At 54.2% G+C, this 17,277-nt stretch overlaps 1 protein-coding gene across 1 annotated transcript in view; it reads left to right on the top strand.

Moving 5' to 3' along the window:
- The window catches only part of LOC119977131 (dynein heavy chain 10, axonemal-like), a 552,876-nt gene that overhangs the window by 146,968 nt on the left and 388,631 nt on the right, over positions 1–17,277 (top strand). The window contains 2 exon segments of the mRNA XM_038817763.1: positions 6,542–6,749; positions 8,742–8,898. Of these exon segments, the coding sequence (XP_038673691.1) occupies positions 6,542–6,749; positions 8,742–8,898 (365 nt within the window).

The raw sequence follows: 17,277 nt of genomic DNA, 5'->3' as shown, positions 1-17,277 counted from the left end.
TTTTGGACACTAAGGGCAATTTATCATGGCCAAACCACCTAACCTGCACAAATTTGGACTTGTGGGAGGAAACCGGAGCACCCGGAGGAAACCCACACAGGCACAGGGAGAACGTGCAGACTCCGCACAGATAGTGACCCAAGCCGGGAATCGAACCTGGGACTCTGGAACTGTGAAGTAACAGTGCTAACCACTGTGCTACCGTGCTTCCCCTGAGTTAATCAAATTCGGAACACCCTGACTGCCTATTTTTCTGAAAAAACGCTCTTCGAACCCGAGGTGCCTTGCCCTCCCATACAAAGGTCGAAATCAACTTACTAATCTTCACAAAAAACGATTTAGGTAAAACGATCCGGAGACTATAACATAAATAAATTTTGGAAGGACCGTCATTTTCACCGTTTGAACCCTCCCTGCCAACGATAAAGGAAGAGCATTCAAAACCTCCTTCACCCCTTCTACCTTCTCCAGCCAAATTCAGCTGGTGCAGCAATGACTCGTCCTGAACCCCCGGTAAAAGTCAGCCTAGCCGGCCGAAATGGCAATATTTCCAAACCCAGTCGCTGTCCCCGAAGGCTCACTGGAAACACCTCACTCTTCCCCACATTGAGTTTATAAACTAAAAAGGAGCCAAACTTACTCCACACACCTCCACAATCTTTCCTACACTGGAGAGAGGATCTGTTACATTCAACAGCAAATCGCCTGCGTATAGGGACCTTCCATGCTCCATACCTCCCCTCTCCACACCCCTCCACTCTGTTGATGACCTCAGTGCAATAGCCAGTGGTGCAATTGCCAATTCAAAAAGTAACAGGGAAAGTGGACACCCACCCCTGCTGTCATAACCTGCGATAAGCAGATCATGGGACACTTCCGAGACTGGGGAATATCAATATCCCCAAAGGACTGTGGTGAATATGCACTCCCAAACTGAAGGGCGGGACGCCCCCTTCTATATCCTGTATAAAACCGGAGGCTCATGAACTGTGAGGGGCTCCTGCAGTAGAGTAACTGCTCTGTACTCTTGTTCTGTTGCATTAAATCTTTTTCTTTTTGATTCAACCTATTTGACTCGGTGTGAACTCCTTTCCGGACCTTATAATACCTGCCTTGTTCCCCAATACAGTCAAACGCACCCCAAGTTTAATGCATTTGTGCGAAGGCTCGCAGTGGGGGGCTTATCCAACAATCTGATCCACCACCCGGAGGGCCTCCAGCCCTGCTCACTCCACTTCTCCACCCGGAGACCCTCCAGCCCTGCTCTCTCTCCTTCTCCTCCACCCGGAGACCCTCCAGCCCTGCTCATTCTCCTTCTCCACCCGGAGACCCTCCAGCCCTGCTCTCTCTCCTTCTCCTCCACCCGGAGACCCTCCAGCCCTGCTCTCTCTCCTTCTCCACCCGGAGACCCTCCAGCCCTGCTCTCTCTCCTTCTCCCCCACCCGGAGACACTCCAGCCCTGCTCTCTCTCCTTCTCCACCACCCGGAGACCCTCCAGCCCTGCTCTCTCTCCTTCTCCCCCACCCGGAGACCCTCCAGCCCTGCTCTCTCTCCTTCTCCACCACCCGGAGACCCTCCAGCCCTGCTCTCTCTCCTTCTCTCCCCGGAGGGCCTCCAGCCCTGCTCTCTCTCCTTCTCCACCCGGAGACCCTCCAGCCCTGCTCTCTCTCCTTCTCCACCACCCGGAGACCCTCCAGCCCTGCTCTCTCTCCTTCTCCACCCAGAGACCCTCCAGCCCTGCTCTCTCTCCTTCTCCCCCACCCGGAGGGCCTCCAGCCCTGCTCTCTCTCCTTCTCCACCACCCGGAGACCCTCCAGCCCTGCTCTCTCTCCTTCTCCACCCAGAGACCCTCCAGCCCTGCTCTCTCTCCTTCTCCCCCACCCGGAGACCCTCCAGCCCTGCTCTCTCTCCTTCTCCACCACCCGGAGACCCTCCAGCCCTGCTCACTCTCCTTCTCCACCACCCGGAGACCCTCCAGCCCTGCTCTCTCTCCTTCTCCACCACCCAGAGGGCCTCCAGCCCTGCTCTCTCTCCTTCTCCTCCACCCGGAGACCCTCCAGCCCTGCTCTCTCTCCTTCTCCACCACCCGGAGACCCTTCAGCCCTGCTCTCTCTCCTTCTCCTGCACCCGGAGCGCCTCCAGCCCTGCTCTCTCTCCTTCTCCACCACCTGGAGACCCTCCAGCCCTGCTCTCTCTCCTTCTCCTCCACCTGGAGGGCCTCCAGCCCTGCTCTCTCTCCTTCTCCACCCCCCGGAGACCCTCCAGCCCTGCTCTCTCTCCTTCTCCACCACCCGGAGAACCTCCAGCCCTGCTCTCTCTCCTTCTCCACCACCCGGAGACCCTCCAGCCCTGCTCTCTCTCCTTCGCCACCCGGAGACCCTCCAGCCCTGCTCTCTCTCCTTCTCCCCCACCCGGAGACCCTCCAGCCCTGCTCTCTCTCCTTCGCCACCGGGAGACCCTCCAGCCCTGCTCTCTCTCCTCCACCCGGAGACCCTCCAGCCCTGCTCTCTCTCCTTCTCCTCCACCTGGAGACCCTCCAGCCCTGCTCTCTCTCCTTCTCCACCCGGAGGGCCTGCAGCCCTGCTCTCTCTCCTTCTCCTCCCGGAGACCCTCCAGCCCTGCTCTCTCTCCTTCTCCTCCCGGAGACCCTCCAGCCCTGCTCTCTCTCCTTCTCCCCCACCCGGAGGGCCTCCAGCCCTGCTCTCTCTCCTTCTCCACCAGGAGACCCTCCAGCCCTGCTCTCTCTCCTCCACCCGGAGACCCTCCAGCCCTGCTCTCTCTCCTTCTCCACCACCCGGAGGGCCTCCAGCCCTGCTCTCTCTCCTTCTCCCCCACCCGGAGAGTCTCCAGCCCTTCTCTCTCTCATTCTCCTCCACCGGGAGACCCTCCAGCCCTGCTCTCTCTCCTTTTCCACCCGGAGGGCCTCCAGCCCTGCTCTCTCTCCTTCTCCTCCACCGGGAGACCCTCCAGCCCTGCTCTCTCTCCTTTTCCACCGGGAGACCCTCCAGCCCTGCTCTCTCTCCTTCTCCACCACCCAGAGACCCTCCAGCCCTGCTCTCTCTCCTTCTCCACCACCCGGAGACCCTCCAGCCCTGCTCACTCTCCTTCTCCACCCAGAGACCCTCCAGCCCTGCTCTCTCTCCTTCTCCACCTGGAGACCCTCCAGCCCTGCTCTCTCTCCTTCTCCCCCACCCGGAGACCCTCCAGCCCTGCTCATTCTCCTTCTCCACCCGGAGACCCTCCAGCCCTGCTCTCTCTCCTTCTCTACCCGGAAGGCCTCCAGCCCTGCTCACTCTCCTTCTCCCCCACCCGGAGACCCTCCAGCCCTGCTCTCTCTCCTTCTCCCCCACCCGGAGACCCTCCAGCCCTGCTCTCTCTCCTTCTCCACCACCCGGAGACCCTCCAGCCCTGCTCTCTCTCCTTCTCCACCCGGATACCTCCAGCCCTGCTCTCTCTCCTTCTCCACCCGGAGACCCTCCAGCCCTGCTCTCTCTCCTTCTCCACCACCCAGAGGGCCTCCAGCCCTGCTCTCTCTCCTTCTCCACCCGGAGACCCTCCAGCCCTGCTCTCTCTCCTTCTCCACCCGGAGACCCTCCAGCCCTGCTCTCTCTCCTTCTCCACCCGGAGGGCCTCCAGCCCTGCTCTCTCTCCTTCTCCACATCCCGGAGGGCCTCCAGCCCTGCTCTCTCTCCTTCTCCACCCGGAGACCCTCCAGCCCTGCTCTCTCTCCTTCTCCACCTGGAGGGCCTCCAGCCCTGCTCTCTCTCCTTCTCCACCACCCGGAGACCCTCCAGCCCTGCTCTCTCTCCTTCTCCACCCGGAGACCCTCCAGCCCTGCTCTCTCTCCTTCTCCACCCGGAGACCCTCCAGCCCTGCTCTCTCTCCTTCTCCTCCACCCGGAGGGCCTCCAGCCCTGCTCTCTCTCCTTCTCCACCACCCGGAGACCCTCCAGCCCTGCTCTCTCTCCTTCTCCACCACCCGGAGACCCTCCAGCCCTGCTCTCTCTCCTTCTCCACCACCCGGAGACCCTCCAGCCCTGCTCTCACTCCTTCTCCACCCGGAGTGCCTCCAGCCCTGCTCTCTCTCCTTCTCCTCCACCTGGAGACCCTCCAGCCCTGCTCTCTCTTCTTCTCCACCCGGAGACCCTCCAGCCCTGCTCTCTCTCCTTCTCCACCACCCGGAGGGCCTCCAGCCCTGCTCTCTCTCCTTCTCCACCCGGAGACCCTCCAGCCCTGCTCACTCTCCTTCTCCACCCGGAGGGCCTCCAGCCCTGCTCTCTCTCCTTCTCCACCACCCGGAGACCCTCCAGCCCTGCTCTCTCTCCTTCTCCACCCGGAGGGCCTCCAGCCCTGCTCTCTCTCCTTCTCCACCACCCGGAGGGCCTGCAGCCCTGCTCTCTCTCCTTCTCCTGCACCCGGAGACCCTCCAGCCCTGCTCTCTCTCCTTCTCCACCCGGAGACCCTCCAGCCCTGCTCTCTCTCCTTCTCCACCCGGAGGGCCTCCAGCCCTGCTCTCTCTCCTTCTCCTGCACCCGGAGACCCTCCAGCCCTGCTCTCTCTCCTTCTCCACCTGGAGACCCTCCAGCCCTGCTCTCTCTCCTTCTCCAGCACCCGGAGGGCCTCCAGCCCTGCTCTCTCTCCTTCTCCACCCGGAGACCCTCCAGCCCTGCTCTCTCTCCTTCTCCACCCGGAGACCCTCCAGCCCTGCTCACTCTCCTTCTCCCCCACCCGGAGACCCTCCAGCCCTGCTCTCTCTCATTCTCCAGCACCCGGAGGGCCTCCAGCCCTGCTCTCTCTCCTTCTCCACCCGGAGACCCTCCAGCCCTGCTCTCCCTCCTTCTCCACCCGGAGACCCTCCAGCCCTGCTCTCTCTCCTTCTCCAGCACCCGGAGGGCCTCCAGCCCTGCTCTCTCTCCTTCTCCACCCGGAGACCCTCCAGCCCTGCTCTCCCTCCTTCTCCACCCGGAGACCCTCCAGCCCTGCTCTCTCTCCTTCTCCACCCGGAGGGCCTCCAGCCCTGCTCTCTCTCCTTCTCCACCCGGAGACCCTCCAGCCCTGCTCTCTCTCCTTCTCCTGCACCCGGAGACCCTCCAGCCCTGCTCTCTCTCCTTCTCCTGCACCCGGAGACCCTCCAGTCCTGCTCTCTCTCCTTCTCCACCTGGAGGGCCTCCAGCCCTGCTCTCTCTCCTTCTCCACCCGGAGACCCTCCAGCCCTGCTCTCTCTCCTTCTCCACCACCCGGAGACCCTCCAGCCCTGCTCTCTCTCCTTCTCCTGCACCCGGAGACCCTCCAGTCCTGCTCTCTCTCCTTCGCCACCCGGATACCCTCCAGCCCTGCTCTCTCTCCTTCTCCCCCACCCGGATACCCTCCAGCCCTGCTCTCTCTCCTTCTCCACCCGGAGACCCTCCAGCCCTGCTCTCTCTCCTTCTCCTCCACCCGGAGGGCCTCCAGCCCTGCTCTCTCTCCTTCTCCACCCGGAGACCCTCCAGTCCTGCTCTCTCTCCTTCTCCACCTGGAGGGCCTCCAGCCCTGCTCTCTCTCCTTCTCCACCACCCGGAGACCCTCCAGCCCTGCTCTCTCTCCTTCTCCTGCACCCGGAGACCCTCCAGTCCTGCTCTCTCTCCTTCGCCACCCGGATACCCTCCAGCCCTGCTCTCTCTCCTTCTCCCCCACCCGGATACCCTCCAGCCCTGCTCTCTCTCCTTCTCCCCCACCCGGAGACCCTCCAGCCCTGCTCTCTCTCCTTCTCCACCACCCGGAGGGCCTCCAGCCCTGCTCTCTCTCCTTCTCCTGCACCCGGAGACCCTCCAGCCCTGCTCTCTCTCCTTCTCCACCCGGAGACCCTCCAGCCCTGCTCTCTCTCCTTCTCCCCCACCCGGAGGGCCTCCAGCCCTGCTCTCTCTCCTTCTCCACCCGGAGACCCTCCAGCCCTGCTCTCTCTCCTTCTCCTCCACCCGGAGGGCCTCCAGCCCTGCTCTCTCTCCTTCTCCACCCGGAGACCCTCCAGCCCTGCTATCTCTCCTTCTCCACCCGGAGACCCTCCAGCCCTGCTCTCACTCCTGAGTTGCTTCAGTCACTTTTCCCAGATCGTTCATGACCGCCTGCCATTGGTTCTAAAATCTGGCATCAGGAACTTCACCAACTTCTCAGTTGTCCACTGAGCAGGCGACGATGCCACAGGTCCCTCCGCCATGTTGTCCCCTCCTTCGCCACACGTGTCCTCGGTATATGAAGAGAGCCCTTTATTCGACACACTCCTGGTTTGGTAATCTTTAGACATCTTACATTGGAGAGGGAATCCTAATATCCACTATCGTTTTCACCTGCACAGCACCTGTTAAATGGGCAAAAAGGGCCAAAAATCAATTTGTCAGGCAGGAGCCTCCTCTTGTGCGACCTCTCACTTCATGGCCACCGCCAGGAGTGCTTGGATGGTGGAATTATTTCCGATTGTGAGGAACAGTCAAGAAAGCCATTGTGTTTTGCAGCGGAGGAGTAAAGTTACAACTAACCAAGTGAATTGTTCTGCTTGTTTCTGTTAGGAGTAAAGGAGTTTTATGAGTATGTTGAACAGGAACGAACAAAGGATATTTTGAATTTAGTCAGTAAGTACAAAGCAATTGGACCATTGCTGACAAAGATGGAAGGCCTGGTTTTCCACACCAATACCGGGAAGGCGTCAAAGATGGCACTGTACTACAAATTCTGGGAGCACAGAGTTTACGACTGTCTTGTCAAAATGATTTTGAAGTGAGTATAATTTTGTGTTTGAAATGGAGCTGAAGGTAAATGAAGTGAGGCTGCAATTTGACTGCAGGGAACTGGGTAAGGTGGGTATTCCACTCTAGCTGGGATTCTCCCTTTTGAGGAGTAAGTCCCCACGCCCACGGGAAAGCGAGCGAGAATCACTCCGGACTTTTTCCTCGAAAGTCCGGGGTGATTCTCCGTTTTCCGGGGGTTGGCAGGACCCCGGTGTGCGTCCCGCAGCTCTGGCTGCCGGCAGGACCCTGCTGTCCAGACCACACGGCTGTGCATGCGTGTGGCATCCCACTTCGGCGCAGGCACCGCCAACATGGCGGAGCCACACAGCGAGCCCGTGTGGAGTAAGGTAGGCCCCACCCCAGATCGCGATGGCTCTCCGATCGGTGGCCCCCGATCGTGGTCCTGGCCACCGCTGAGTCAGATCCCCATACTCCCGGAACGCCTTGACCACTTCAATTCGCATACCGCCGCAACCGATCCACATCAGGCGCCATTTCCCTGGCCCTACACTCATCCCTAGAGCATCTCGAAAACAAGGACTCCTACATCAGACTCCTATTTATTGACTACAGCTCCGCCTTCAACACCATAATCCCAGCCAAGCTCATATCAAAGCTCCAAAACCTAGGACTTGGCTCCTCACTCTGCAACTGGATCCTTGACTTTCTGACCAACAGACCACAGTCAGTAAGAATGAACACCAACACCTCCTCCACAATAGTCCTCAATACCGGGGCCCCGCAAGGCTGCGTACTTAGCCCCCTACTCTACTCCCTTTACGCACACGACTGCGTGGCAAAACTTGGTTCCAACTCCATCTACAAGTTTGCTGACGATACAATCATAGTGGGCCGGATCTCGAATAACAACGAGTCCGAATACAGGAGGGAGATAGAGAACCCAGTGGAGTGGTGTAACGACAACAATCTCTCCCTCAATGCCAGCAAAACTAAAGATCTGGTCATTGACTTCAGGAAGCAAAGTACTGTACACACCCCTGTCAGCATCAACGGGGCCGAGGTGGAGATGGTTAGCAGTTTCAAATTCCTAGGGTTGCACATCTCCAAAAATCTGTCCTGGTCCACCCACGTCGACGCTACCATCAATAAAGCACAACAGCGCCTATACTTCCTCAGGAAACTAAGGAAATTCGGCATGTCCACATTAACCCGTACCAACTTTTACAGATGCACTATAGAAAGCATCCTATCGGGCTGCATCACAGCCTGGTATGGCAACTGCTCGGCCCAGGACCGCAAGGAACTTCAGAGAGTCGTGAATACCGCCCAGTCCATCACACAAACCTGCCTCCCATCCATTGATTCCATCATAATCAAGGATCCCTCCCACCCGGCTTACTCACTTTTCCAACTTCTTCCATCGGGCAGGAGATACAGAAGTCTGAGAACACGCACGAACAGTCTCAAAACAGCTTCTACCCCGCTGTCACCAGACTCCTAAATGACCCTCTTATTGCCTGACCTCATTAACACTACACCCTGTATGCTTCATCCGATGCCAATGCTTATGTAGTTACATTGTGTACCTTGTGTTGCCTTATTATGTATTCTCATGTATTTTCTTGAATTTTGTTTAATTCCCTTTTCTTCCCATGTACTGAATGATCTGTTGAGCTGCTCGCAGAAAAATACTTTTCACTGTACCTCGGTACACGTGACAATAAACAAATCCAATCCAATCCACTCCAATCAAGCAATACCTTCTCAGGGCAAATAGCAATAATTAATGAAAATGTGATTTTATCAGTGTTGCCTATACTCTGAGGACAAATTTTTTAAAAATTGATTCATTTTATGGGATGTGGTGTTACTGGTTAGGCCAGCATTTATTGCCCGTTCCCAGTTACCCTTCAGACGGTATAAAATAAAATAGTTAAGTTTAACCTGCGCAAGGACGTCATAGTTGTTTTTTACAGTTGCTCATGCTTAAGGTCTTATGTCGTTACTTTTTTCGCTGCAGAAATCTTCAACAGATTAATTTTGCCATCCTTGGATTCAGCCCCCTGTTCCAAGTTGAAGTCCACCTTTCTGCCCCTGAAATTGTCTTAAAACCGACTGCCTCTGAGGTTTATCAGCTGACTCTTCAGAATATAAAAGACTGCGTGGAAACAACTAAGGTTAGTTAAATTATTGTTCTTACAGAATTACATAGTTTACAATTTTTAACCATTGCTTATTATTTAATGGGCTGTGTTTTATTTTGGCTGCATTCCAGATACTTCGGCTACTTGAAGCTAATACAATGGTCCAGGTCCTCATACCCTATAAACTGCACTCCCTTTGATGGGAGTTTTCTGGGATTGTAGACTGCAGAATGAGAAGTGTACCTATGCTGAGGTAGCAAAGTCATGTTGCCGTAGTCCCAGATCACCATAGGCAGGTTTCCCCTTTGAGGGGGAGAGCTGATTGGTGGGGATTTAACCTGAGGGACACCACACCTCAGGCGAGGAGCAAGGTTGAGAAGGCGGGGCCTTCATGAATAACCACAGCAGGTATGGGAATTGAACCCACGCTGCTGGCTTGGCTCTGCATCACAAACCAGCTGTCCAGCCAACTGAGCTAAACACACGTGGGGCTACTTTACAGAAGCAAATCACGCATTGATGACAATATCTGTACTTCATCTGCTGTTCTGACCTGACACCTGATCAGGAGGAGGCAGATTGGGGAGAGATAGAGGGATCTGCTGACTGGGGAGAGACAGAGGGATCTGCTGATTGGGGAGAGACAGAGGGATCTGCTGATTGGGGAGAGACAGAGGGATCTGCTGATTGGGGAGAGACAGAGGGATCAACATATTGGGGATAGACAGAAGGATCTGCTGATTGGGAAGAGACAGAGGGATCAACTGATTGGGGAGAGACAAAGGGATCAACTGATTGGGGAGAGACAGAGGGATTAACTGATTGGGGAGAGACAGAGGGATCTGCTGATTGGTGAGAGACAGAGGGATCAACTGAATGGGGGAGTGACAGGGATCAACTGATTGGGAAGAGACAGAGGGATCTGCTGATTGGGGAGAGACAGAGGGATCTGCTGATTGGGGAGAGAAAGAGGGATCTGCTGATTGGGAATAGACAGAGGGATCTGCTGATTGGGGAGAGACAGAGGGATCTGCTGATTGGTGGAGAGACAGAGGGATCTGCTGATTGGGGAGAGACAGAGGGAACAACTGATTGAGGAGAGACGGAGTGATCAACTGATTGGGGAGAGACAGAGGGATCAACTGATTGGGGAGAGACAGAGGGATCTGCTGATTGGTGAGAGACAGAGGGATCAACTGACTGGGAAGACAGAGGGACCTGTTGATTGGGGAGAGACAGAGGGATCAACTAATTGGGGAAAGACAGGGACCAACTGATTGGGGAGAGACAGAGCGATCAACTGATTGTCGAGAGACAGAGGGATCTGCTGATTGGAGAGAGACAGAGGGATCAACTGATTGGGGAGAGACAGGGGGATCTGCTGATTGGCGAGAGACAGATGGATCAACTGAATGGGGGAGAGACAGAGGGATCAACTGATTGGGGAGAGACAGAGGGATAAACTGATCGGGGAGAGACAGAGGGATCAGCTGATTGGGGAGAGACAGAGGGATAAACTGATTGAGGAGAGACAGAGGGATCTGCTGATTGGGGAGAAACAGAGGGATCTGCTAATTGGGAAGATACAGAGGGATCTGCTGATTGGGGAGAGACAGAGGGATCTGCTGATTGGGAATAGACAGAGGGCTCTGTTGATTGGGGAGAGACAGAGGGAACTGCTGATTGGGGAGAGACAGGGATCTGCTGATTGGGGAGAGACAGAGGGATCTGCTGATTGGGGAGAGACAGAGGGATCTGCTGATTGGTGAGAGACAGATGGATCTGCTGATTTGGGAGAGACAGAAGGAAAAACTGAGTGAGGAGAGACGGAGTGATCAACTGATTGGGGAGAGACAGAGGGATCAACTGATTGGGGAGAGACAGAGGGATCTGCTGATTGGTGAGAGACAGGGGGATCAACTGACTGGGAAGACAGAGGGACCTGCTGATTGGCGAGAGACAGAGGGATCAACTGATTGGGGAAAGACAGGGATCAACTGATTAGGGAGAGACAGGGATCAACTGATTGTGGAGAGACAGAGGGATCTGCTGATTGGAGAGAGACAGAGGGATCAACTGATTGGGGAGAGACAGGTGGATCTGCTGATTGGTGAGAGACAGAGGGATCAACTGATTGGGGAGAGACAGAGGGACAAACTGATTGGGGAGAGACAGAGGGATCCGCTGATTGGGGAGAGACAGAGGGATCTGCTGATTGGGGAGAGACAGAGGGATCTGCTGATTGGGAATAGACAGGGATCTGCTGATTGGGGAGAGACAGAGGGATCTGGTGATTGGGGAGAGACAGAGGGATCAACTGATTGAGGAGAGACAGAGTGATCAACTGACTGGGGAGAGCCAGAGGGATCAACTGATTGGGGAGAGACATAGGGACCTGCTGATTGGAGAGAGACAGAGGGATCAACTGATTGGGGAGAGACAGAGGGACAAACTGATTGGGGAGAGACAGAGGGATCTGCTGATTGGGGAGAGACAGAGGGATCTGCTGATTGGGGAGAGACAGAGGGATCTGCTGATTGGGAATAGACAGGGATCTGCTGATTGGGGAGAGACAGAGGGATCTGCTGATTGGGGAGAGACAGAGGGATCAACTGATTGAGGAGAGACAGAGTGATCAACTGACTGGGGAGAGCCAGAGGGATCAACTGATTGGGGAGAGACATAGGGACCTGCTGATTGGGGAGAGACAGAGGGATCAACTGACTGGGAAGACTGAGGGACCTGCTGATTGGGGAGAGACAGAGGGATCAACTGATTAGGGAGAGGCAGAGGGATCAACTGATTGGGGAGAGAGGGATCAACTGATTGGGGAGAGACAGAGGGATCAACTGATTGGGGAGAGACAGAGGGATCTGCTGATTGGGGAGAGACAGAGGGATCAGCTGATTGGGGAGAGACAGAGGGATCTGCTGATTGGGGAGAGACAGAGGGATCAGCTGATTGGGGAGAGGCAGAGGGATAAACTGATTGGGGAGAGACAGAGGGATCTGCTGATTGGGGAGAGACAGGGATCTGCTGATGGGGAGAGACAGAGGGATCAACTGATTAGGGAGAAACAGAGGGATCTTCTGGTTGGGGAGATACAGATGGATCAACTGACTGGGGAGTGACAGAGGGATCAACTGATTAGGGAGAGGCAGAGGGGTCAACTTATTGGGGAGAGACAGAGGGATCAACTGATTGGGGAGAGTCAGAGGGATCTTCTGGTTGGGGAGATACAGAGGGGTCAACTGATTGGGGAGAGACAGAGGGATCAACTGATTGGGGAGAGACAGAGGGATCTGCTGATTGGGGAAAGACATGGATCTGCTCATTGGTGAGAGACAGAGGGATCAACTGATTGGGGAGAGACATGGATCAATTGATTGGGGAGAGACAGAGGGATCTGCTGATTGGAGAGAGACATAGGGATCAACTGATTGGGGAGAGACAGAGGGATCTGCTGATTGGTGAGATACAGAGGGGTCAACTGAATGGGGGAGTGACAGAGGGATCAACTGAATGGGGGAGTGACAGAGGGATCAACTGACTGGGGAGAGACAGAGGGATCTGCTGATTGGGGAGAGACAGAGGGATCTGCTGATTGGGGAGAGACAGGGGGATCTTCTGATTGGTGAGAGACAGATGGATCAATTGAATGGGGGAGAGACAGAGGGATCAACTGATTGGGGAGAGACAGTGGGATAAACTGATTGGGGAGAGACAGAGGGATCAGCTGATTGGGGAGAGACAGAGGGATAAAGTGATTGAGGAGAGACAGAGGGATCTGCTGATTGGGGACAGACAGAGTGATCTGCTAATTGGGAAGATACAGAGGGATCTGCTGATTGGGGAGAGACAGAGGGATCTGCTGATTGGGAATAGACAGAGGGATCTGCTGATTGGGGAGAGACAGGGGGATCAACTGATTGAGGAGAGACAGAGTGATCAACTGATTGGGGAGAGCCAGAGGGATCAACTGATTGGGGAGAGACATAGGGACCTGCTGATTGGGGAGAGACAGAGGGATAAAGTGATTGAGGAGAGACAGAGGGATCTGCTGATTGGGAAGATACAGAGGTATCTGCTGATTGGGGAGAGACAGAGGGATCTGCTGATTGGGAATAGACAGAGGGATCTGCTGATTGGGGAGAGCCAGAGGGATCAACTGATTGGGGAGAGACATAGGGACCTGCTGATTGGGGAGAGACAAAGGGATCAACTGACTGGGAAGACAGAGGGACCTGCTGATTGGGGAGAGACAGAGGGATCAACTGATTAGGGAGAGACAGAGGGATCTGCTGGTTGGGGAGATACAGAGGGATCAACTGACTGGGGAGTGACAGAGGGATCAAGTGATTAGGGAGAGGCAGAGGGGTCAACTGATTGGGGAGAGACAGGGATGAACTGATTGGGGAGAGACAGAGGGATCAACTGATTGGGGAAAGACAGAGGGACCTGCTCATTGGTGAGAGACAGAGGGATCAACTGATTGGGGAGAGACAGGGATCAATTTATTGGGGAGAGACAGAGGGATCTGCTGATTGGAGAGAGACAGAGGGATCAACTGAATGGGGGAGAGACAGAGGGATCAACTGATTGGGGAGAGACAGAGGGATCAACAGATTGGGGAGAGACAGAGGGGATAAACTGATTGGGGAGAGACAGAGGGATCAACTGATTGGGGAGAGACAGAGGGATCTGCTGATTGAGGAGAGACAGAGGGATCTGCTGATTGGGAAGAGACAGAGGGATCTGCTGATTGGGGAGAGACAGAGGGATCAACTGATTGGGGAGAGACAGAGGGATCTGCTGATTGGTGAGAGACAGAGGGATCAACTGACTGGGAAGACAGAGGGACCTGCTGATTGAGGAGAGACAGAGGGATCAACTGAATAGGGAGAGATGGAGGGATCTGCTGATTGGGGAGAGACAGAGGGATCAACTGACTGGGGAGTGACAGAGAGATCAACTGATTAGGGAGAGACAGAGGGATAATCTGATTGGGAAGAGACAGGGATCAACTGATTGGTGAGAGACAGAGGGATCAACTGAATGGGGGAGAGACAGAGGGACCTGCTGATTGGGGAGAGATAGAGGGATCAACTGATTAGGGAGAGACAGAGGGATCTGCTGGTTGGGGAGATACAGAGGGATCAACTGACTGGGGAGTGACAGAGGGATCAACTGATTAGGGAGAGGCAGAGGGGTCAACTGATTGGGGAGAGACAGGGATCAACTGATTGGGGAGAGACAGAGGGATCAACTGATTGGGGAAAGACAGAGGGACCTGCTCATTGGTGAGAGACAGAGGGATCAACTGATTGGGGAGAGACAGGGATCAATTTATTGGGGAGAGACAGAGGGATCTGCTGATTGGAGAGAGACAGAGGGATCAACTGAATGGGGGAGAGACAGAGGGATCAACTGATTGGGGAGAGACAGAGGGATCAACAGATTGGGGAGAGACAGAGGGGATAAACTGATTGGGGAGAGACAGAGGGATCAACTGATTGGGGAGAGACAGAGGGATCTGCTGATTGAGGAGAGACAGAGGGATCTGCTGATTGGGAAGAGACAGCGGGATCTGCTGATTGGGGAGAGACAGAGGGATCAACTGATTGGGGAGAGACAGAGGGATCTGCTGATTGGTGAGAGACAGAGGGATCAACTGACTGGGAAGACAGAGGGACCTGCTGATTGAGGAGAGACAGAGGGATCAACTGAATAGGGAGAGATAGAGGGATCTGCTGATTGGGGAGAGACAGAGGGATCAACTGACTGGGGAGTGACAGAGAGATCAACTGATTAGGGAGAGACAGAGGGATAATCTGATTGGGAAGAGACAGTGATCAACTGATTGGTGAGAGACAGAGGGATCAACTGAATGGGGGAGAGACAGAGGGATCAACTGATTGGGGAGAGACAGAGGGATCAACAGATTGGGGAGAGACAGAGGGGATAAACTGATTGGGGAGAGACAGAGGGATCAACTGATTGGGGAGACACAGAGGTATCTGCTGATTGGGGAGAGACAGAGGGATCTGCTGATTGGGAAGAGACAGAGGGATCTGCTGATTGGGGAGAGACAGAGGGATCAACTGATTGGGGAGAGACAGAGGGATCTGCTGATTGGTGAGAGACAGGGGGATCAACTGACTGGTAAGACAGAGGGACCTGCTGATTGGGGAGAGACAGAGGGATCAACTGATTAGGGAGAGATAGAGGGTTCTGCTGATTGGGGAGAGACAGAGGGATCAACTGACTGGGGAGTGACAGAGGGATCAACTGATTAGGGAGAGACAGAGGGATCATCTGATTGGGGAGAGACAGGGATCAACTGATTGGGGAGAGACAGATGGGTCAACTGATTGGGGAGAAACAGAGGGATCTGCTGATTGGAGAGAGATAGAGGGATCAACTGATTGGGGAGAGTCAGAGGGATCTGCTGATTGGTGAGAGACAGAGGGATCAACTGATTGGGGAGAGACAGAGGGATCAACTGATTGGGGAGAGACAGAGGGATCTTCTGATTGGGAAGAGACAGAGGGATCTGCTGATTGGGGAGAGACAGAAGGATCTGCTGATTGGGAATAGACAGAGGGATCTGCTGATTGGGGAGAGACAGAGGGATCTGCTTATTGGTGAGAGACAGAGGGATCTGCTGATTGGGGAGAGACAGAGGGATCAACTGATTGAGGAGAGACGGTGTGATAGATAGATAGATAGAGAAATACAGCACAGAACAGGCCCTTCGGCCCACGATGTTGCGCCGAACTTTTTCCTAGGTTAATCAAAGAATTTTGGACAATTTTTCATGGCCAATCCACCCAAACCTGCACATCTTTGGACTGTGGGAGGAAACCGGAGTACCCGGAGGAAACCCACGCAGTCACGGGGAGGATGTGCAGACTCCACACAGATAGTGACACAAGTCGAAATCGAACTTGGGACCCTGGAGCTGTGAAGCAATTGTGCTATCCACAATGCTACCGTGCTGCCCTTAAGAAGTTAACCTACACTCCATTATTCTACCCTAATCCATGTACCTATCCAATAGCCGCTTGAAGTTCCCTAACGTTTCCGACTCAACTACTTCCACAGGCAGTGCATTCCATGGCCCCACTACTCTCTGGGTAAAGAACCTACCTCTGACATCCCCACTATATCTTTCACCATTTATCTTAAATTTATGTCCTCTTGTAATGGTGTGTTCCACCCGGGGAAAAAGTCTCTGACTGTCTATCTATTCCCTTAATCATCTTATAAACCTCTATCAAGTCGCCCCTCATCCTTCGTTCTAATGAGAAAAGGCCTAGCACCCTCAACCTTTCCTCGTATGACCTACTCTCCATTCCAGGCAACATCCTGGTAAATCTCCTTTGCATCTTTTCCAAAGCTTCCACGTCCTTCCTAAAATGAGGTGACCAGAACTGCACACAGTACTCCAAATGTGGCCTGACCAAGGTTTTGTACAGCTGCATCATCACCTCACGGCTCTTAAATTCAATCCCTCTGCTAATGAATACTAGCACACCATAGGCCTTCTTCACAGCTCTATCCACTTGAGTGGCAACTTTCAAAGATCTATGAACATAGACCCCAAGATCTCTTTGCTCCTCCACATTGCCAAGAACCCTACCGGTAACCCTGTATTCCGCATTCATATTTGTCCTTCAAAAATGGACAACCTCACACTTGTCAGGGTTAAACTCCATCTGCCACTTCTCAGCCCAGCTCTGCATCCTATCTATGTCTCTTTGAAGCCGACAACAGCCCTCCTCACTATACACAACTCCACCAATCTTCGTATCATCTGCAAATTTACTGACCCACCCTTCAACTCCCTCATCCAAGTCGTTAATGAAAATCACAAACAGCAGAGGACCCAGAACTGATCCCTGCGGTACACCACTGATAACTGGGCTCCAGGTTGAATATTTGCCGTCCACCACCACTCTCTGTCTTCTATCGGTTAGCCAGTTTGTTATCCAACTGGCCAAATTTCCCACTATCCCATGCCTCCTTACTTTCTGCACAAGCCTACAATGGGGAACCTTATCAAATGCCTTACTAAAATCCATGTACACTACATCCACTGCTTTACCTTCATCCACATGCTTGGTCACCTCCTCAAAGAAGTCAATAAGACTTGTAAGGCAAGACCTACCCCTCACAAATCCGTGCTGACTATCCCTAATCAAGCAGTTCCTTTCCAGATGCTCAGAAATCCTATCCCTCAGTACCCTTTCCATTACTTTGCCTACCACCGAAGTAAGACTAACTGGCCTGTAATTCCCAGGGTTATCCCTATTCCCTTTTTTAAACAGGGGCATGACATTCGCCACTCTCCAATCCTCTGGTACCACCCCTGTTGACAGCGAGGACGAAAAGATCATTGCCAACGGCTCT

This window comes from Scyliorhinus canicula, chromosome 1 (assembly GCF_902713615.1).
Source record: "Scyliorhinus canicula chromosome 1, sScyCan1.1, whole genome shotgun sequence".
Classification (NCBI taxonomy): Eukaryota; Metazoa; Chordata; class Chondrichthyes; order Carcharhiniformes; family Scyliorhinidae; genus Scyliorhinus; species Scyliorhinus canicula.
This window is presented reverse-complemented; position numbering and strand designations above follow the sequence as displayed.